The sequence below is a fragment of the Pleurotus ostreatus genome (assembly GCF_014466165.1).
Source record: "Pleurotus ostreatus strain PC9 chromosome Unknown scaffold_7, whole genome shotgun sequence".
Lineage (NCBI taxonomy): Eukaryota > Fungi > Basidiomycota > Agaricomycetes > Agaricales > Pleurotaceae > Pleurotus > Pleurotus ostreatus.
The window spans coordinates 1-20,954 of record NW_023503162.1 but is presented as its reverse complement, the minus strand read 5'-3'; the positions used below and the strand labels follow the sequence as shown (position 1 = coordinate 20,954).

Genomic DNA, 20,954 nt, shown 5'->3' with positions numbered 1-20,954 from the left:
GAACAATATAATCGTTGTAGATGGAATCTGTATGGCACATTTTCTTTGGTGCGGGGATAACTGACGAATATGCAATTGTTCTTTCGTTCATGTACTCGCTCTCTTTGGGACTATGCAGATCGTCATCGCGTCGGGAGTCCGTGCCCTCGATGTTGTGGCCAACTCTGGCACTGTACGCGACGCCGTTGCCGCCGGGCTGTCGTCCTATGCGTATCAAAGCTTAAGAAGTGTATATGATTCATGGATCTCCAAATCGTGCTCGGCGCGGTGACGGCCTATTGATCTAGGTTACGGGAAATCCAAAAATAACTAGTCTTTCCTCTGACCGACTTACTGCCTTGCCCTTGTCCGTCGTCGTCATGTGCGGACTGGTCTGTTTGCAATTATCTGCCTCTACCCGCGCTGTCGACGATATCCTCCCGGTTTCCTCTCACTGCTCTTCGCTAACTGTTCTCTGTATACTTTAGCTTTTCACCGCAGCACTCTCGTCGAGTATACAGGCTCTAATCGGGAGTCGGGACCTCTATTGGCTGCAGGAAGTGCACCGAAATTCGTCATATGCCGATGTCCTTGACTTTGGCGTTGAACAATGATATAAATCCTCAATACAACCCATCAGGTGATGCCATGGCCGTGTGTGTGTATCTCCCGGCGGTTCATTGTCCTTTGATCATTTCATCCATCTGTAATATCTTCTTTTGATATCTTCTTCGTCGTCTTCCCGTAGTCTTCAAATCAGACTCCCAGCTCGAAACGCTCAGCAACACCCTATAAATTGCTTACCACTTGTTTGGAACCTAGCGGTTGAGGAGAAATGGGATTAATTCTCGAAATCGTTGCCAACATGGCTCACACCCTAATCACCCCTGATGCTCTGACATTAGGTTCTTTCCGCTGAATGTAAGTGACTTTTGCAAGGCGTTCGTCCAATTTTTAGTTGGTCAAATCCAATCAAGAAGTACGGGACTATGACCACCGGGGAGAAACCATGGGTACAAATTACGCGCCCCTTTGTCGCAATTGATTGCGACAAGTACCATCTATACCTGTGCGCAAGTCGCAACCCTTGACATTGTGGGAATTGTTTTCCGCCTTGAACCGTCTCAACCTGATTCAAATTCTTGAGCGCCTATCAGACATGCACCCGTTCTCTATTCGTTCGTTCACCAAACTCGAGGCACTGTCAGGTTGCTTCTTAGTGATGACCGCGTCGTAGTTGAGAACTCGGGCGCATCAAACCAGGCGATGCTCTAGCGATATTGACATATCATAGATTTTTTCTGACATGATATAAAGCATCTACTACAGAACGAAATCGCGACCCACTTGAGCAAGCAGCGCGTCCCATCCTTCATTTCATCCATCCATTTTTTTTGGCAGGCCTAGTGTCTCACTTCTTCCGTCGTTGCGAGCAACGACACGTTTATTTCGCATTCATCCATTGCCACATTTTTCCGCTCAACCCCACTCATCTTGCACTACTATGGCCGGTTTCGCGATTCCACGGCTTGTTATCTTCGGTTCGTTCATAACTTCAATTTCACGCCCAAGGTAACTGACGGTCAATCAGGTCTGGTCACCATATTTGCGTTTGCCGTGCTCGGTGTAGACGCGCATGTCACCAGCATCTTCGCAAAATCCGGGACCACGATCCCCATTGAGGGCATGGGCCTGGCCACTGCCCTGTTCACCATCTTGTCCCTCCCAGCTATGTGCGCCTTCCTATCTTATTAACTTTATTTTCTCTATCTCTATCTAATAAACTGTTAGCGTATTCTCTCCGAAAGGATCTTTCCCAACGACAGTTTTGTTCGAGAGTATATGGCTCTGTATGTCTATGCAACCCCCAATATCCTTCTCTCATCGCTTTTCATAAGTTATCCTCTGGGTCTTTTGGCTCACCACCGCCGCGCTCGCATCCAACCTGCGGATCACGGTCATGAAGGAGCTCGGTCCGAAGGGGTGTAGTCAACTCCGTGGTATGTAGACCTCCCAACTACTGATATCTGCATCCAACACGCCTTTTCCTTCCAGATGATGGCTTGGCTGTATGTATGGAACTCCCAGCAATCGAAGGCATCTCCTATGTAAACTGGCTCTTGCGTGCGTATATTCCCTTCACCTCAAATCCTCCCACATCCCACCTTCCACTACCGCCTTCTTGCAGAGAAGCGGTCACGCGCCCGAACCCAGAGTTCGATGACATATCCGCCTCATTCCGTTATGATCCTATCTAATGGCATCCCTTAGTCATGTTCTACACCGTCGCCCTCTGCGTATTTTTGTTCATGGCACGCAACGGTGGTCATCCCAACGTATGGTCGGCCTCAGCCAGCGAATTCCCATATTCGACGCGCTCAAATGCCGACTCGACTTCCGGTAGCACGGCTTACAAGCACGAACTTCCATCAAGCGCCAGCGTTTAATGCACGCAAACAGCCTGGGGCGAGTTCCAAGGGTCGGTGGGGAATGTGAACCCGCGGACCGATTCCTGCGGCGCAGGTGAAGGAGGTCACCGAGTATCTCTATCTCCTCCTCGTTCCCGTCCCGACCCCCCACGGCTAGGAAATACTCTATTGTGCTATACTTATCTGCTCTTAATCATGTGGGTTCTAGAATGAATGGAGAACACGTTCTTGCCGGGTCTATTCAATTAGAAGGCTTCTATTGTTTTTAGACATGACTAGGACGACCACAGACAGAACTCGATGCCGGTTCCGGACCCAGCACGCTAATTTCATCGGCGATAGTGTTGCCCAAGTTGTGATGGGTAGTCAGCAAGTAGGTTCAGCCGCACCACTAGCGTGTACACACTCGGAACATAAATATAGTATGACCCACTCCGCGATTCCGAAGTCCCCTATTCCCTGTACACATTGCGCGTCTTCCTCCGCAAACACTGGTCATCATCATCATGCGGCACTTTCTGGAACAAGTTTACAGCGTTCCGCGTCATGTTGACGCGGGTACTGGCACGCGGGGCGGTTTAGCTCAAGGTTCAGCCAAGAATAAGTGCTACTATGGGACATGAATGATTCATTGTAGGTTCGTTCGCTTGGAGTCTTGATGATATCCCGTCGTGTAGGTGCTCCAGCCCCCCAGACTGCATCGAGGCCAACTTATGAATTCCTGCAGCCGCCTAATGTCCTATCAAGACCGTGGTTACCCTTGGTTGCATCCTGGATTACGGAGCGATGAAGAGAAGGATCGAGAAGAGTTCCGCGATTCTCGCGTGACGTGATTCCGCTTCGGCTGGCTCTGCCTGTAGGCCCCTGACCATATTTAAGGAGGCTCCCAACCTTCGGATAGCGTCAGCATCCCCAGCTCTGCCAGCCTCCCATCGGATATCCGTAGGTCGAATCCTATATAAGGTGTACAGTCAACTGACCTCCTTCATCCAGAAATCCTCCACTTCACATACTTCATCCAATCGCAATGGCATTCTTTGGCGTTTTCAGATGGTTTATCCTCAGTATGTGTTTCATTTCGCGCTCATGCATGCGATACTTATTATGCCACAGCCCTCGTCCTCATGTTGGCCATCTCGACGCTCGGAGTGGCTGGGCACTTCACCCATCTTTTCCATCGAAGCGGCGGGTACATTCCTCTTGAGGGATTAGCACTCGCTACCGCCGCGCTTACGGTTTTGACGCTGCCCATCATGTAAGTTGTGCTCCTCATGCGCCAACGTTTCCAAACTCACGCACCCCAGGCTCCTTTCTGACTTGATTGCACGACGGGCCTTCTTTTCTCGAGTCAATTGGGACCTCTTGTGGTTGTGTAAGCTTTCACCATATCTCGCCCTGTATCACACGGCCTCATTCCGCCCGTAGTTGTCCTATGGGCTCTGTGGTTGTCATCCGCCGCCCTTGCCACCCACAACCGTCTTGACCGCTTCTCAGGAAGTTGCCGCTTCCTCGGTAAGTTTTGTATATTGATATGATCTCCAGCGACTCATGTTCCCCCAGCTTTCTCTGGCTCGACGATCTGCAGAGAGTTGCGAGCCATCGAAGGCCTTTCGTACGCCAGTTGGATTTTGCGTGAGTCTTCCTTCCGTCACACAAGTGACAAATTCATCTAATCATTTCTCTCCAGTCATGCTTTATACCTTCGCCGTCTTCGTCTCCGCCATTACCTCGCACTCTCGCGGACATCGCGGTGTTTGGCAATCCGCCTCGCGTGGTCTTCCATACACTTCCGAGTTCGATGGTCGTCAACGCGGCAACGTCGCCACGACGGCACCCACCACTGGTGCTCCTCCAATGACCCAAACCCAGCCAGTCGTTTAAATGCCTGTAGACGTCACATAACGATGCAGCACACTCAAACACGCCAATTTTTTACTTCATGATGCCTCTGAATGTACCACATTTATTTTCAGCATTTCACGCCTTGCCTCTATGTCGTTCATGTTCTATCATATACATTTTTATAATATAATTCGACGACCAACATAACATCGGCCAGTGAGCCAGATATTAATAGCACAAAAGCTTTGAAAGGACAGTCAAAGGATATGTGGCTAGCGCAAGTTAAAAGAAAAATATCGACTGAGACCAATCACTAAGTAGCTAGCGGCGTACTGAAGAGCGTAGTCCAAAATGCCATCGCCTTCGAATGAATCTCTGGCTTCACTTCAGGCTCGTGGCTATACACAATGAGGAACGCAGGTCGAATGGCATCATTGTCATAAACGACTGTCTCTTCGTAATTCAGATCTGCCCCTGGGAGTCCAACCACCTGGGCCATCCCATCGGTCAGTAAGAACGTAGTACCGATGAATAGGGAGGAGATAGAGTACTCACGGAATGGTAACCAGGGGGAGGTTCGGTGAGATGTATTGCGTTCGTTTTGCGTATACATGGGTTCCCAAGGATGACACGGTTGACCAGCATGACGCGGTAGTGCGAGTTGCTCGCGATGTTAGAGACGTAGTCATCCGCTTCTGAGGGATGTGTCAAAGACGTCCGCTAAGCACAGGGAACGAGGAGTTGTACGTACTAGATGAACACGAGGACGTGTAGATCCCAGTACCGAATCTAGACGACCTATGAGAAGGGAGTCACGGAGGGAAGGTCGACGTATATACCTCTTGAACCTGTTCTTCGAGCCTGGCAACGCGAGTTAGTGGTAAGTACGAGCGCAGAAGAGATGCCGACATACCACACTTCGCGATGTCGTAAGATCCTCTCAGGACGGAACAAAGAAAGCATTCCGGCAACGAGCATAACATGATATTCCCCTTCTCATCCCCGATCTGACACCGTCTATTCGTTCCGTGGAACATAAGACTCTCATTCCCTGGTAGAGGCTTGAGGGTAGTACTTGTCAGCTGCGAATCGATAAGTGTACTGCAGTGATATTATCCGTCCGTCAGCGAGGTAATTACACGCGGGATTGCTTGGAGGAAGAAGAGACGACGAGAAGGTGCTCACCGGTATTCCCGGAAGGGCTGGAGAGATTGCTCTGGGAAGACGACTTTGAATATGCGGTGGACCTCCGGCTTTGGCTTATTGGGATGTTTCCAGCCCGTATGGAAATACCGCTCCACTACAGAGATTCGGTGGCAATGAGAATCTCATATACGGTACAAATGTATACAACTTACAATGGGCGTATGTATGATCCCCCTCCTTCATGGCAACCAAGCGAGTTCGTTTGTTCGACGAACCCATGAAAGCGCGGTTCGCTTTGAGTTCGTCGAATGCATTGAAGAATTCGTCAACTTCGTCGAAGAGTTCATCGAACATGGGGATGATGATGGATCACGGTCGTAGTAGTGATGATCGCGAGAGTGGAATATTGGTGAGAAGAGACATTTGTCCAGCGCTATGAAGATATATAGCGGGCCTCATGTTGTCGGGCATGGCGCGACCTGCAGTGCGCTGTGTAGCACCAGCCGGCTTGATGAGTAACAGGGTTGGCCCTGTAACGTGTAATTCAGCCTCGCGGCAAAAGCGTTGTGATCGCAAAGGGCACATACTAGTAAATGAACCGTCGAAACGAACGTTTCAAAGACAGGCGGGGCCATTAGACGACCAGCTTGTTGCAGTGTGAAGCGATGAAGCTGTGAACGCTTGAAGTCCGAAGTCACGCGCATGACTCCTAATGCCCCTGCCTCTCCTCAGTACCAAGTCGGCATGAATGATGCATGGCTTAACAATGGAGATGTTGTAATGTTTAGTAACTTTCCTCCCAACGAGGGATATGGGTGTCGTATCGGAAGAAGTACATTTATAAGTATGGGATATTCTTCGTGGCATTCGAATTGAACGGCCTTCATCCGTTGTCCAGGTAGCTCTTTGTTGCGAACAATAAGCAAAAAAAAGCCATATTGCGTCGATTCATATGTAACGACCTCTTCGTAGTTCAGATCAACACTAGGCACTGCAGCCAGCTATAGAATTCCAATTGGAGAACTCAGCGTCCTCTAAATCGTACAAGGGATGAGACTTACGGAATCATTCCACATGAGCCGTAGACACAACGTGGTCATGATGTGCACGCTCCGCCAAAATGCGCAGCGCAAGTACCTCGTAAAGCTGTTGTTAGTGCAGGGGTCTGTAAGCAGTCGGTAGTACACGCTGGATCAACGTACTGTATTTTCCAATATAGAAGGATTCCTCTTGGGATACGACACAAGAAACATGTACGAAACGGACAGAGTACAGGGTTGTACTAGTCGTCCCCGATTCGACACAGTAGCTTCGTGAAGCACAAGACTCTTGAGTGATGGCGGTCCCAACCTGCGGTCAATGGGAAGCATAGGCCGTACTTACCGCTTGTTTACAGCCGGCGCAAAAGTGGGTAACCGCTGGGAATGGCAGGACCTACCGTCATCGTAGCAGTAGTCTCCCTTTCCTAAGGCAAACAACAAGCGCGTTTGGTGCCCGTATGATTTGCTTTCGCTTTAGATAAGTCGCCCATGGCGAGGCGTGGTGATCTAGCAAGCAGGCATTAGCAATTTATTTATCGGTCTGAAGATAAAGGCGAAGTCTTATCGCCCTGAATGACATGGGGATACATTGAGCGTTATGTGCATTGCACTTTGGAGGGTACGTTCGCATACACATGCCCTCAACAACATCAGACCCTCGATCTCCTGAGTCGTGGAAGCAGGAATAGATTAGCGCCCAATAGGCTTCCGAGTAACGATCACAACATATCCAAGCCCAAACTTCATGTCCTCTCCGCTTGCAGGAGGTCGAAAAGGATTCCTGTATCTGATACACCGTCTCGTCTCCTGATTAGAAATGCATTGTGCACGAGGACGACTCACCCCAGATCGCCCCATCAGCCTCGTGTTCGTTTTGACAGCAGTATAACATTCTCCTCGCTTCGCCCAGCATCCAGTAGAATCGTCTTTCCGACCTGCACAGCGTTCCAAATATCTCCCGATACCTGACCCTTGCGCTATGTCCCATTCGGTGAAAATGCCTATCGCCATCATCACCTCGCCCGCTGGCGCCACAGCGGCTCTGCCCCAGATGCAAACGATCTTGTCGCCAACTTCATCCAAATCAAATCAAACATTCCAATATCGCGTTGAGGAGCGCAGAAGGACCGTGTTCATCAAGAGCGATACGCCACCCAGTCAGTGGGACGCCGGAACCGTTCAAGAGATCATCAAACTAGCCGATATTCAGGAAGGGGAGGCGGTACACGTCCAAGAACAGCAGCAGGGCCGGCTTTCACCCCCAAATCCATCACGACGCACCCAGAGCATGACAGATAAGGAGTATTTGATATACGAAGAGGAAGCAAGCCCACAGCAAACTCGGAGTGAAGGTGAAAAGGACGTTCGGAAGTCGACGTATCTTAGACGCCCGGGGCCGAAGAGTGAGTCGGCGTTGCGCGGTTCAGTCTTCATGCGGTCGGATAGCCCATCCAGCAACTCGTCCAAGAGAAGATCGCGTCCTCGCATCCTCTTCTATCACAAGCAAGACCCTCATTACGGGTTCACGAATTTCTCTGCCCATCCGGTGATGTACGAGGGAAAGAAGTACCCCACGAGCGAGCACCTCTTCCAGTCTTTCAAAGTACGTCTCATTTCTTTTCCATCCTACGCCCCGACTGATTTGGCCTCAGTTCCAAGGCCATAGACCTGGACTTGCTGAGCATATCCGGACGTGCTCCGAGCGACCGAGCGTTGCATTCTCTGAAGCCCGTAGATTTCAACCAGAAGCTAGACGCGACTGGCTGAAGGTCAACATCGAGATGGTAACTTTTCTTCCCCCCCTTCTCCTCCACCCCAAGCTAAGTTCCGGCGGTTGATTAGATGGACAGGGCTATCTTCCACAAATTCATGCAACATGAGGATCTGAAGCAGGAACTTCTTTCAACAGGCGATGCTGAGCTTGTCGAGGTAAGCCTCAATCGATCTCAATACCCTTTCTTCAAGTTTGATGTCTTTGATATAGGACTCCGATAAAGATGCTTTCTGGGGAGTGGGCGCAGATGGTCGAGGCCGCAATGAGCTCGGTAAGGCGTTGGAGAGGCTACGAGACAAACTCCGCTCGATGAAGGCGTGTTGAGCATCGCCATCCATCCATCCATCCATCCCAGTATCTGATCGTCCGGAAAGGATCACACGGTTGCACCAGTTGTATTGTACACCTTTGTTTTGATAATCTATCATCGTTTCGTCGCCTCGAGGATTGTTGATTGATGTCATGCTTTCCTAGGGTATCTTTCAAAGTTTGATCCTTAATAGGCCTCTCACGCCGGCCATGTGTGAGGCGTACCATGAACTTGACGTGAGGCCGGTCATTGTATCCATCCAGCCTCATGTTGGATCGTGAAACCCTAACACGATGCTCACCTATAAAGGCCCTCCTTTCGTTAGCTTATCACCGAATCGCAGATACAATATTTCTCGTCGACAAGAATGGCTACCCGCATGAACACCACTAAGCCTGCCCCGAACACGACCAACGCAGCAAATTCTCTGTGCGATGTACGTTTTATGTTTGCCTCTGCTACGATTCCACCTGATCCCACCGCCAACTAGTATTGCCGCCAGAAGCCCAAGTTCGGAGGATATCAATATTGCTCCAAGACTTGCGCTAAGCAAATCGCGACGCTATGCAATGTAATATGTATCGCTCATCTTACTCTTATCGTCGCTGATCCTGGTCTATAGCAATGCCATAAGAAACCCAAGTTCGCGAACTTCGAGTATTGTGGAAAGAATTGCGCCGCTGCCGCCGCCACCAACGGGCCCGTTCCTACTCGCAACACTCTCACTACTGCCGGTCCTGGAAGCTTTCCGTCGAAGGGAGGGAAGCCTTCTGCGAAGGGCCCACCGAACTCGTCGAATGCAGCTATCACCATCAACCCCGCCCAAATCGCCCGTACGTCCTATCTCCAGGCTGTTGGGATCAGACTCCTTACCCTCCTTCTCCCCCTACTAGAACTTGTCGCGCAGCAGATGCCCCAGGTTCAAGCTTTGTTGGCTACTGCCGCTGCTGGAGCTGCTGGCGCTGCTTTAGCCTCTGCTGTTGGTGTTGGCGGTGGACCGGGGCCTAGACCCGCCCCGCGACCAAGCAACGTTCCGGTAGCGCAATCTCAGCCTCAAGGCAACCAACCGATCCCTTCTGTGCCTGCAGCTGCGGCACCTCGCGCTCCGGCCAAAGCCTCTGTCAACAATCCTTTTATCAACAATCCCAACACCAAAGCTTCAGCTATGCCTACCATGCCTGCTCTCGATCCAGATGATGAAGACTCTGACTCTGATATGGATCCGGATGAGATGGATGACCTTCCTGAATGCCTTCTACCGGGATGCGAGAAGCCCGTTCACGTGGATGCCAACGGTGCGAAAGCAAGTGAATACTGTTCAAAGAAGCACAGGGAGTGAGTTACTGTGCTTCGTCGAGATTTCTACAGCGGCTAACCCATTTCACAGGGAGGCGGTAGCTGATGGTCTCGTCCCAGGATGTATCATGTGTCTTACGAAGCCCCAGAGTGGCGCCGACTATTTTTGTAGCAGGGCTTGCAAGGAAGAGGCGATGAACAAGGCTGCCGGACTGAGCACCTGATATACCCGTAACTCATATCTCACAACTCCGTAGACTCCTTACGATGTAAACGAACTTATTTATGAATTCCCTCAGCCGTTGTTTGAGGAGAGGCACGCAGGCGCTTATTTGCAACCTTCGCAAGAACTCTTCACTCTAATTTGCAGTCGCTCGAGATGTTTTGTTGTGACAACTGGCCTCACGCTGTATATTCACTTTAATTTCGGAACTACGTGCTTCTCGACGCTTCTTGAAGACGAAAGCCTAGCGAAATGACCGGCAGCTTGTCCAGGGCGCGTGCTACAAGTGCTGCCAGCATCCACGCTTACCATGCTCGTTGCTCGCAGTGCGACATGATGTTACAACGCAGGTAAGCAAGATAGAAGTAAGGGATACGTACGTATCTCTCCATTTCATCCCCAGCTCCATCTATCGTCTTTTGCTCTCATATCTGTCGTTTCGCAATGACCGCAACTCGAAGCGCACGCTTTTCAAAAGCCGCTTCTGGGGCCACCGCCTGTATTATCGCCATCCTGGCAATTTTATATCTCTGTGCAGTATACTGGTCGTACAGGCTGCTGCTTCGGGCTCCAAGACCTTTGAACAAGGCTATCGGAGTGAAATTACAACGTTATGCGCCAGGCGAGTCCTCCCATCGCGGTATTATTGCCTTGTAGTGCCTATAGCTGACAATGCTCAAATAGTGGCGTACGGATTTCTGGTATTCTCCAGTCTAGCGGAGGTATTCCGACCGTATTATTTGAAATGATTGAGTGCGAAGCCCAAGCGAATCCTCTTTAGCTAGGCGTGTCAAGCTGGCTCTTGTCGCAATACAAGTTCAACAACAACGCACCAAACGATACCATAGTGACAGGCCTCGGTCTCTTAATGTACGCCAGACTCATCCTAACATACCACGTTCTGATTCTACCATTTCCGCAGATTCTGCTCCTGCTGGACAGCCATCACCGGAGCCGCCTTTACGGTGCTGTTCATACACCCAGTCTGGTCCACGACTCCGTGGGCCTCTCTAGGAGTACAAGGCCTCTGGGTCATAACAACTTGGGCGTTTTGGGTTGCCGGGGCCGCCATAACCAACACGTCCTTCCCCGCCCTCTTTTCTCGGGGTATTTGCTACGGCCTCGTGTATTGTAAGCACATTCAAACACTTTTCGGTGAGTGGCTCAGCATGTATGTGCCATCCAATCTAGTTGACAGCTTTGTAGCGTTATCTGTCTTGGAGCTGTAAGTGACGCGTTTCACCTGTTCAACACGAGTTAACGAAATGTGTTAGCCTCGTGCTGGCGTCCGGTATGGTTGTCGTCATGTGGTTAGCCTGGCATTCTACCCGCCAGATTTTACTTTCGGCTCCTGTTAGTTGATGAGGTTCATCGTTTTCATGGCCCTTGCTTTCGAACATTGAGTGTTTGTAGCAACATGCCTTCCATTGACAATCTTCTACTATGCACTCCCTTCTACAATACGATCCTACATGTCTTTGAAAGGACGGATAAATAATCAAGGCTCCCAAGATCCGTAGTCGGCGGGAGTAAATATATGGGGATTCATTCAGGATATAAATACAATAGTTTAGGGCTCGTACATGACGAGGAAAGACGGACGGATGGCATCATTCGTATAGACGACCAGTTCGTCGTAGTTCAGACTACCACCCTTCTCCGCCAATACCTGTCGTATAGATAAGAATAAAGAGCAGGAGAGGATGGAACGACGCACCGAATCGAAGCCAGCTGGAGGTGCTTGCAAGGATGTGTTGTCATGCAGCATCTTGCAGCCTTTCCCGACGACAACTTTGTTCAAAAGCATGGCTTTCAAGCTTGACTTGCAATCGTTAGAAGAGTAGTCGTTGGACCTATGATATAATCCATTAGATGAAAAGAAGAAATCGGCAAGCTCCACCATACTTAGAAGACGTCGAAGATGTATAAATTCCCCTTCCGAACCTTAATAAACTCGTTCAGAAACGAGTAAACAATCCAGTAAACAGGAGTATACCTTCCCCATCCCGTCTTCTTGCCAAACAAGCGCAATTCATACGAGGTCCTAACGATGCAGCACAAAGAACAGGTAGTCGACGAGCAAAAAGCAGTCTGTCCCGGGTCGCCAAGATTGCACTCTCGACGCGTCCCGTGCCAGCGGCGGTTCTCATTACCAGCGGATCTTCCCGAGGCCACGAATTGTCCACGAGTCTCCACACCTGCACTGCGAAATGGAAGCACAGGTTTGAGGGCACAAATTAGACAAGGAAAGACGGTTATCCATACCGATAAGCGTTGTAGTTCGCAAGGGACGCGGGGGTCGACATGATCTTATACACATGTTTGACAGGTGGGCAGGAAGTGCCAGCATGTCGCCACGATGTTTTGAATTGCTCAGCGACTATATCACGATCTCATCAGTATACAATTCAATCCGGCCTGAGGTAAAACGTACCGCTCTTGAAGGTGACGTGTCCTTGAGGTACCTCGAGAATGATAGGTCCTTGCGACTCAGCATCATCACTACAGGTCTTGCTGCAGAAGTGAGACCCAGGTTGTTTCGGAGCTTGGAGGCAAAGAATGCATATCGTCTCCACTAGCCTGAAATAACCGATCAATTCGCGATTCGTATCGTTCAGACAGGAGGTACTGCGTACGTCTTATGCGCTAGAGAGCAGAACTCGCTCTGAGTACCATTCGAAGTAGTATAAGTAGGCTTCTGACAGCCTGGCGCCCGACAAATACCTGGGAAAGTGATTGAATAAGCATGGTCTTCCTCAACGAACAAACGGACTTTTACCGCCACCACCATTGGCCTTCTTCGCACAGGCTTTGCCGCAGAACGGGTGCGTCTTGGTCCCGTCGTTGTACTTCGGTCGAATATGGCACACCTGATGAATTGCTCATGAATCAATGTACAGAACATCAGACAAGGTCTTTCAGCGACGTACGTCACAGTTCGCAGAGCCTGCGTGGTTTCCGTTGTTTCCGTTGTTTTGGCCATTCGTCCCATTGTTCGTGCTGCGATTGTTCTTGGATTTGTTGGCGCACCCTTTGCTGCAGTAAGGATGTGTCTTCGTGCCGTCGTTATACTTCGGTTTGATATGACACGTCTAGACGGGGGGATTACGAGAAGCCTCCATCAGCACATAGATCGACTTACTTCGCAAAAGTTAGATGTACTATTGTGAGGTGGCGTAGTGGCGATTCCAGTATTGCCGTTTGTCGAGGCCGGTGGCGCTGGGATATTGACGGGAGCAGAGGGCGTGGAGCTAGGGGCGGAAGTCTGAGTGCCACTGGACGCCATGGATGTGAACGACGGAAGAGACTGCTGAAGACTATGCAAGCCGGGGTGGGTAGAGGCCATCGTAGACAACAGTGACACGGCCAGAGGGATTGCTGAGGCCATTAAGATTCGGACAAAAAGCCCTCGATCCTCGTGGGGGGTATAGAAAATGATAATAGTTATGGACTGGAGGAACGAATATCACAGCCTGCACTGGAATTCAATTCTTATATCGGTGGCGAGAACCCCGTTCTTGTGGGGCAGGGGTAGGCGTGTTGGCCTCGTGCTCATCACGTCTAGGGTAGAGCTTTGAGTGATGGTGACCATTTACCGCGAGGCGGAGGCTATAAACGTGGAGACGAAACACTTGCCTGCCTTTCGGTATTTACACCTTGACCTTTATAGCGGCCCCATCCTTGCCTTTCTCTTCATGCCTTCTTTCGTAAAGAACCTCGTCCACTGGAATATCCAGAAAGTCCAGATGCCTATCCAACCGCCCGACGACCTATGTGAAGTATGTATCTGCGCTTCGATTATCGCCTGATATTGGACGATGAACGCTAACGTGCTTGAGAGTAGATATGTGGAATTAAGCCCAAGTTCGTGGAAGGGGAAGTCAAACATCCGTATTGCAGCAGGAGCTGCGCACGGAATGGGGGGCAAGGTCCGAGCTTGAGTGCATGTGCCCTTCATTCTTGCCGTGCGACAGGCAAGCCGGCCTTCATGGGTTTCTGTTCAGAAAAGCATGCTAGGTGAGCGAAGCCTTCGAAAGCCAACTTTTGTTTATACTGAGGGTGTCTCCGTTGAAGGGATGGTGTACGTGCGGGTCAAGTGAAAGCGTGTGATTCGTGTCAGATACAACCGAGGAGCGCTGCAAGCAGTCTGTGCATTGGATGTGAAAGACATTCTCGCTCGGGCCCGCGAATGAAGGAACTGGCGTTAGATAGTCAGGCCTTCAAGACTCGTGAGTTGTCCATAGTCTGACATTGGTCTCGACGGCTAGCTGACGATTCATAGTGAGAGACCATTTCACCGGGTCGTGGTCGTCTAGAGAAGCGGCGTCGCTGTCCGTTGAGAAGGTGTACGAAATCACCGCTAGTAGGGATGTACGCACCAGGCATGACACTTATCGGTGAGCGGCCAGTAGAGAGTGAGATGAACGACTGATAACATCGGGGGCAAAAGAACTTCGCATCCTGTCTCCGAACAGATCCGAGTCTATCATAGTAGCCAGTGTATCTGCGACCTTGGTACGAAGGGTCCTGTACTCTGCGATTTCCGGTCGTGTGGAATATGCAACATCATCAAATCGTCCTTCAAGACGTTGGCTTTCGGTGTCGCTTGCAATAATGGCAGGTATGTCCAAATTACACCTCGCGCTTCTGTCTGCTGGCCCTAAGCGTTTTTCGCAGGTTCGGTGACGGGATATACTCCTACAGAAATTCGAGTTTAGCGGACCATTTTTCCACAAGTTGCACGACGTCTCCATACCGCGTGATGATCGCTTGCGACGTGGTTATCGAGCCAGGACAGTCTCCCGGTGGTTCGCAGTTGGTGAGTCTTTCGTTTCCCCTTGCTGCGAGATAGCCAATTGATTCGTAAAACATCCCAGAGTCCGAACGAGGAATCCATTTTCGTGACTTCGGCTGATGCCATCATCCCGAGATACGTCGTGATGTATGTCAAACATTGAATAACAGCAGCAACTGTATGTCTAGTCGTGCGCATGCTTTATTACCCTAAAACGTTATTTATCTTGTCGAGGAGAGGTGTTTCAGTCAGGAAACGTTGGAATATGTCTCGGAAATGAAACGAGATCGTGCACATTCTAGCCGCAGTAGTCTGAATGATTGATGATCGACGGAGAGACACTTTGAGAGTCCTCGATTAACGCAGCAAACAGCCTGTTGAGCGCGCGATGTTCAACGTGCCTACTCCTATACTCCCGCGGCCGAACACAGCGAAAATATACGGAAAGCTCGATGGTAGAATAGCTGGGGATGTCTTTGGAGGGGTCCTAGAAATTAAGGAATAAACTAGCAATTATAACCGTTCAAGTGTTCATAACCTATCAAGCCTTCGTCGGTCTCGACCCGAAAATCCCGGTTCCGACTCTGACAACATCGCTTCCTGCCCGAATGGCCACTTCGAAGTCGCTCGACATCCCCATGCTCAGCAGCAACTTGCCCCCGGAGCCCCATTGTGCACCCTCTTCCTCACGACTGAATTCAGCCACCAACAATCGCTCTAAGACATCCCTTGTCTCCTTCAGCCGTTCGAAGTCATTGTTGCCTTCATCGTCCTTTGACGACTCGGTGATCGAGCCGATTGTCATGAGCCCAATCAGATTGAGCCTCGGGCAGTTCCTAATGACGTGCGAAGCAAGTTTGTAGAGTTCCGCAGGTTGAATTGCGGGTGGCGCTGAAGCGACGAGAGGGGATAATCCCGACTTGGAATCCTCTCCCGACGTGTTGACTTGTAGCATCACATTGAGTAGAGGGAGTTCCTCAGGTCGATTGGTGCTAAGCATCGTCGCGCATCTTATCGAGGAGAGGGTCTGTAGGCAATATAGATTCGGGATTGCTGGATAACGACATTGATCAGAAGTCCGCACGACCGGAATACCGAAAACTCACCTGCGAGAATCTTCGCTTTATTCGACTGCAGCGTGCCAATGAAGTGCCATCGAATGTCCAGCGGTAACTAGAATAGCGCGGCCGTCGGGCGTTAGTAAACCAATCCCATGACAAGTGTGGTTTGAACTTTGTATGTGTGTGAAATAGAAGTGAAGAGGATTGATCGTGGACGCAAACAATCATAACATCACACCTAAATCCAGTCTCGTGCCATCCATTTACCACTAACAACGGTGGAAAAGCAAAAAAAGCACAAAAGCCGCCGCTACGAGGAAGAAAACTCACTTTCTTCGCTTTCTCCGCTAACTCCTGCACGTAGTTCTCCCCGAAATCTCGCTGACCTGCGTTATAGCAACCAGCGATATCTTCTGCGGGCTTGTATTTCGAGACGGCGACCAGGACTGGCTGTGGCTGATTCTTGGTACTGGAAGTCTGTGATCGGAGGATCCGCTGTCGAACGTTTTTCAACGAGAGCTGCAATTCCGTCTCTCGCTCCTTATTCGGCCCAGGAATAATAGTAGGTATTGTCGTTTGGGCTAGGATAGTCATAGTGAGTTTTAGCGGTGAAACGGCGTCCACTCGCGCTGGTTGGGCAAATGTGTGAGTCAATCGGTGCAGCGACAAGAATCTGCGGTGAAGGTTGCGGAGCATGTAACGGTTCGAACTTTGCAGACGACCCGGAGTTATAGGGTCAGGGTACGTGCCCAGGCACCGATGGCCGGAGGCGGAACTATGCGGTCGTCCCGCCGCTTCATTGCTCCTTATACGTGAGGGAAAACACCGAGCGCTGCGTACGAACGGCGGGAACTTGTTTCTTGTTGGTGTGGAATTATGAATATATATGGGTACTGGATATAATGAACGATGCGAAGTGGTAGCGATAGGAAAACGATGACGACGACAATGACTACGGCCAGGTGTTCGGTGTTCGATGATAACGGTTTGTATGTAGTTAACAAGAAAGGCGCGGGCATGGTCAAACTGGATAAAGAAAGAAAAGGTGGTTGAGGAAGCGCAGGCCGATGGATTATTGGGTTACATGAAGACGAAGATAGCGAGGCGACAGAAAGAAAGAAGGAAAGGGAGAAGGCAGAATAATGCGAAAACCTACATGCACAAAACGCAGGTACGCTCCAGAATGGCTAAAAAGTGTTCGCGACAGCACACATCCAGCGGTGACCACGAAACCTCGGCGACAGCGCCATCACCGACACAGTCATAATCATCAGAACCCATATCAATCCGTCGTCCGTCCATCTTGATGCGCGCGGCAGCGAGCAAAATCAACCACGTTCCATTCTATACGGAGCATGTATACACCACGAAGAAAGCAGAGCGGAGAACGCGTACTACAAGGGAAAGTGAAGGTGATGGTGATCACTGTCCACCGTAGCCATTGTAAGCAGCGCCGCCGTAAGCCTGGGCGGGGCCTGGTGACCGTCTGCCAAATGGATCACCGCCATAGGCGACGCCAGGCCCTGGGCTCAGGCGACCTGCAGCTACGCCGGGCGCGGGTGACGCCCGCCCGGTGTTGTTATACGCCATACCCATGCCAGGGGCGGGACTCCGTGCTCGGCCAGCACCAGCCATCTGGGTCATCGGAATAGCTTCACCGCCCTCCCATGGTCCTCCACCAGGAGCGACTGTGGCGGTTGGCGGCCCATCAGGGTCATGCAGAGCCTGGGGTACGGGTCCGCGATATGGGTCGTAAAACGCTCCAGAGTGAGCAGGATCATCGTGATATGGTTGATTAGGGTTCAAGTGAGGTAACGGCGGAACGGCGTAAGGGTCTTGATAAAGGTCTGGCGTGGAGGTGTTATAGACGTTTGAGTATTGGGAAGGAGCCGACGAGAATGTTGTCGGCGCAGCGGATGATGTTGATGGTGCGCGAGAGAGGCCAGCGCCGCCGGTTTCAAAACCTGCGCGGCCAGTGTTGTGGGTAGGGAGAGGGTGGGTATCTGCGCCTTCCTTGTGGGCGTTGAGTTCGGGCCATTTGATAGCTTCGTCTGTTTCACGTTAGCTGGGGCGTAATTTCTAAACAAGCGGAATACTCACTGTCGTCGAAATCGCTAAATCCTCTCTTCCTGGTGACCTTCCAAATGATGAAGGCGACGATGCCAATGACTGCCACACCTCCTGCCACGGATAACCCGATAATAGATCCCGTGCCGAGTCCTCCGCCATCACCTCCGTTCGAACCATCACTCGTGGGTGAAGGAGACACAGAGGAAGAAGTTGGTGTGCTACTTGCGGGCATCGTAACGGTGACCTCCACGACAGAGCCAGCCAGGTCGGTAGACGAAACGACGGTCTCCACAGAAGATGGCGGAGGCGGTGCAGAAGTGGGCGGCGCCTCCGTTGTCGTAGGTGTGGTGACCGGTGGTGTCGTCGTCGGCGTGCTCACAGGAGTTGTGGTCGTTGTATCAGACGTCGTCGTGGTTGGTGTCGGTGGAGAGACCACTGGAGGCGCTGATGTGCTCGGTGGAGTTGCTGGGGTGGTCGGTGGAGTCGGGGTAGGAGGCGTTGATACTGCGGGACTTGCTGGCGACGCCGCACCCCCGCCTGCACCTCCCGCACCTCCTCCTCCTCCTGCACCTGGAATAATGGACTGCCGGGGGTAGAACGTCGCTCGCGGCGCCAGTGTCAGTGTCGCAGACACATCTATCGCTGTCGCTACTGGTAGTAGTCCATTTGAAGAAGCGAAAACGAGGAAAGTTAGAAAAATGAGCGGGTTCATGAGGCCCCCCGTTTCAATAAAGCAAGTATTAAGAAACGGCGAGGAAAGGTGATGGCTGAGGTTGAGCCGTTTTGAAGAGGAGGGAAGGCGGTCGTCGAGCGAAAAGAGTGTGAGAACAACTTTGATGGGTTTCCAGTGGCGATGCTACTACACTCGGCGCTAATTCTATCACCTGGTCGTTTCCGCAGTCACAAGTCCGTTCAAATTCTCTCAGCTTCAAGCTGCTGCAAAAATTGTACTCGAAGATATTCAATGTTCGCTAGAAATCCAATCGAAGTCTGATTCGGGAGTCTGGGTTTGTTTCGTAGAGTGTCTCGGCTAATTCCCAGCATCCTATAGAGCGACCGAAATCTCTGCATAGCCCGTAACAAATACATCGTCCACCGGGTGCTCCATTCCAAACAACTGGACTTGCAGCAATGGGCATGTCGGAATGATCCGTCGCTATGGCCGCCCAGGGATCTGCAGGATGGCCATGAAGACGATGGAGGTATTTAGCCACTCTTGTGATGCGTCGGTGCTCCCTTCGACAGCCTTTGATATTTTCAGTTCACGGCCGAAAATGGCCTGAGCTGCTGAGTATGTCGATTTATTTTGACTATATGCGACACGGTATTCATACTGCATCATTAATCAGGCTCATGAGCGCTGATGCGAGAAGTTGGCTGTTGGCTGTCGTTACGATAGTAGTACAAGAAGGTACCGTTGCTTTGCTAACAAATTACGAGCGACACTGATCGTGTCTTTCGAATGGAAGCCAACTCGAGTATTTGCTGGATAGACAAAATGTGTCGCTAAGAAGCCGATTATCCTTCGCGTCTTCATCTTTACTTCGAATGAGGTCGACGAGGCCAACTTCGTCGCGTCACCTTCCTACTCGTCGCCTCCAACTTCTCGCTTTCCCTCCGTTGATCATCCGGCCATTACGTGGCACAAGGAGCGTGAGCTCCGGGTTGTCGTTGATGTAATCATACAACAGTGCGCGTGTATTTCTTGCTCGAGTAAGGTATGCGCTCAAGGATGCGCTTCTCAAACAGAACAAGGCATGGATGGGTAGACTCAAGAAACTCCACGCAACCTGATATATTATACCTCCATACTTACATCCTACAGTCGCTATCCAAACTTCACCTGTACTATCATCGTTGCGCGGACTACGAGGTTAATACAGGGACGATAGGTTCAAGACAGTTTCTTGGGAGGATATTCGGGCTCCATCACTGTACTGGGAACACGACGCGGTGAGTGACGAGTTTACTGTTCGACGGCGCGATTCTGAGAACTGATAATACCTTCAATGAAAAGCACTTCAACGTCGGCGGCTATACCTCTAGGCATCCCTTGTGCCCTTCAAGTTGTAATCCCGGAGCATACATCCCATATGCAGGGGTTTCAGCACTCCGGGTGGGGAGAGACGGCGATGGCCCATTGAAAGACGCGATGCCATTCACCCTACCCTCGTACTCGGTGCGCGTGAAGATACCACGTTGCTGCTCTTCGTCATAGCGGGGTTGAAGGTCCTCTGTGGACCACCTATGTACGAGTACTACGCGCAATGGGTATACTGTGAAATGATGTCGAAAGTGGCAAAGCTGTAGTCCGGATTGATTCAGGCAGGCCCTACGCTAGCAGGTATGTACGCGCTCTTCTCCTTATGGTGGGATTCCCGTACCAGGGCTGTGGACCGGCGTCCGTCTCTTTCCTTCTTTGTTGTGGCATTTTGTTCCGCAGTCCGCAAGTCAGCGTCTCGTTTTCCTTCCCCCTTTTCGTTGCCGCTACAGAGGCATCTTACTGCGTGACGTCGTTGGGCAACTGGGCGGGGTGCGTTTGCAGTCCCGGGAGCGAAGAGATGGCGCAACGTGCGGGAAGGCGCTGTTTCGGACATCGGGATTGGCTAGGTTTGCTGCCTGTGCGCTGGGCAAGCAATACACTAGTGTGCTGTTCCTTATCCACGCACGTGAAGTGTTGCTCACCTTGCGCTGCTGGTTACGATTGACCTTGTTCCCTTCGCGAGCATCCGACCATCCTCTCCCCTCCGTCGCTAAGCCCGCCCGTCCCTCCTTTGACGCGCCGCTACCAGAAGAGCATTGACCCTGTTAACGGGATGACTGGGTTAGGGTTAGGGTTAGGGTTAGGGTTAGGGTTAGGGTTAGGGTTAGGGTTAGGGTTAGGGTTAGGGTTAGGGTTAGGGTTAGGGTTAGGGTTAGGGTTAGGGTTAGGGTTAGGGTTAGGGTTAGGGTTAGGGTTAGGGTTAGGGTTAGGGTTAGGGTTAGGGTT

At 51.0% G+C, this 20,954-nt stretch overlaps 10 protein-coding genes across 10 annotated transcripts; 6 read left to right on the top strand and 4 right to left on the bottom strand.

Annotated features, from left to right (window-relative positions):
• Window positions 1-1,483: 1,483 nt before the first annotated feature.
• On the top strand, window positions 1,484-2,426 carry PC9H_009213 (uncharacterized protein; the record flags this gene model as incomplete). Its single annotated transcript, XM_036778720.1, has 6 exons — window positions 1,484-1,520; window positions 1,571-1,712; window positions 1,771-1,829; window positions 1,878-1,979; window positions 2,035-2,103; window positions 2,251-2,426. The coding sequence occupies 6 exons, from the start codon at window positions 1,484-1,486 to the stop codon at window positions 2,424-2,426; spliced, it is 585 nt and encodes a 194-aa protein (XP_036628109.1).
• A 1,009-nt stretch (window positions 2,427-3,435) lies between these two features.
• PC9H_009212 (uncharacterized protein) lies at window positions 3,436-4,289 on the top strand (the record flags this gene model as incomplete). The annotated part of the gene is made up of 6 exons (XM_036778719.1): window positions 3,436-3,472; window positions 3,522-3,663; window positions 3,713-3,780; window positions 3,834-3,920; window positions 3,969-4,040; window positions 4,096-4,289. 6 exons carry the CDS (start codon window positions 3,436-3,438, stop codon window positions 4,287-4,289), a joined length of 600 nt encoding a protein of 199 aa, XP_036628108.1.
• A 274-nt stretch (window positions 4,290-4,563) lies between these two features.
• PC9H_009211 (uncharacterized protein) lies at window positions 4,564-5,750 on the bottom strand (the record flags this gene model as incomplete). Its single annotated transcript, XM_036778718.1, has 7 exons — window positions 4,564-4,740; window positions 4,806-4,945; window positions 5,002-5,039; window positions 5,090-5,111; window positions 5,164-5,351; window positions 5,436-5,550; window positions 5,609-5,750. 7 exons carry the CDS (start codon window positions 5,748-5,750, stop codon window positions 4,564-4,566), a joined length of 822 nt encoding a protein of 273 aa, XP_036628107.1.
• Window positions 5,751-7,415: 1,665 nt separating this feature from the next.
• Window positions 7,416-8,534, top strand: PC9H_009210 (uncharacterized protein; the record flags this gene model as incomplete). The annotated part of the gene is made up of 4 exons (XM_036778717.1): window positions 7,416-8,039; window positions 8,089-8,220; window positions 8,279-8,365; window positions 8,421-8,534. The coding sequence occupies 4 exons, from the start codon at window positions 7,416-7,418 to the stop codon at window positions 8,532-8,534; spliced, it is 957 nt and encodes a 318-aa protein (XP_036628106.1).
• A 353-nt stretch (window positions 8,535-8,887) lies between these two features.
• On the top strand, window positions 8,888-10,040 carry PC9H_009209 (uncharacterized protein; the record flags this gene model as incomplete). The annotated part of the gene is made up of 5 exons (XM_036778716.1): window positions 8,888-8,956; window positions 9,011-9,091; window positions 9,143-9,353; window positions 9,414-9,855; window positions 9,908-10,040. 5 exons carry the CDS (start codon window positions 8,888-8,890, stop codon window positions 10,038-10,040), a joined length of 936 nt encoding a protein of 311 aa, XP_036628105.1.
• A 443-nt stretch (window positions 10,041-10,483) lies between these two features.
• PC9H_009208 (uncharacterized protein) lies at window positions 10,484-11,401 on the top strand (the record flags this gene model as incomplete). The annotated part of the gene is made up of 5 exons (XM_036778715.1): window positions 10,484-10,679; window positions 10,724-10,761; window positions 10,821-10,909; window positions 10,962-11,264; window positions 11,314-11,401. The coding sequence occupies 5 exons, from the start codon at window positions 10,484-10,486 to the stop codon at window positions 11,399-11,401; spliced, it is 714 nt and encodes a 237-aa protein (XP_036628104.1).
• A 208-nt stretch (window positions 11,402-11,609) lies between these two features.
• PC9H_009207 (uncharacterized protein) lies at window positions 11,610-13,325 on the bottom strand (the record flags this gene model as incomplete). Its single annotated transcript, XM_036778714.1, has 10 exons — window positions 11,610-11,708; window positions 11,757-11,892; window positions 11,945-11,983; window positions 12,036-12,242; window positions 12,305-12,419; window positions 12,474-12,619; window positions 12,676-12,763; window positions 12,813-12,909; window positions 12,970-13,131; window positions 13,182-13,325. 10 exons carry the CDS (start codon window positions 13,323-13,325, stop codon window positions 11,610-11,612), a joined length of 1,233 nt encoding a protein of 410 aa, XP_036628103.1.
• A 409-nt stretch (window positions 13,326-13,734) lies between these two features.
• On the top strand, window positions 13,735-14,997 carry PC9H_009206 (uncharacterized protein; the record flags this gene model as incomplete). The annotated part of the gene is made up of 7 exons (XM_036778713.1): window positions 13,735-13,818; window positions 13,884-14,056; window positions 14,114-14,268; window positions 14,322-14,436; window positions 14,490-14,660; window positions 14,717-14,858; window positions 14,917-14,997. 7 exons carry the CDS (start codon window positions 13,735-13,737, stop codon window positions 14,995-14,997), a joined length of 921 nt encoding a protein of 306 aa, XP_036628102.1.
• Window positions 14,998-15,375: 378 nt separating this feature from the next.
• Window positions 15,376-16,489, bottom strand: PC9H_009205 (uncharacterized protein; the record flags this gene model as incomplete). The annotated part of the gene is made up of 3 exons (XM_036778712.1): window positions 15,376-15,887; window positions 15,941-16,007; window positions 16,226-16,489. The coding sequence occupies 3 exons, from the start codon at window positions 16,487-16,489 to the stop codon at window positions 15,376-15,378; spliced, it is 843 nt and encodes a 280-aa protein (XP_036628101.1).
• Window positions 16,490-17,317: 828 nt separating this feature from the next.
• On the bottom strand, window positions 17,318-19,104 carry PC9H_009204 (uncharacterized protein; the record flags this gene model as incomplete). Its single annotated transcript, XM_036778711.1, has 3 exons — window positions 17,318-17,946; window positions 17,996-18,607; window positions 19,053-19,104. 3 exons carry the CDS (start codon window positions 19,102-19,104, stop codon window positions 17,318-17,320), a joined length of 1,293 nt encoding a protein of 430 aa, XP_036628100.1.
• Window positions 19,105-20,954: the final 1,850 nt, after the last annotated feature.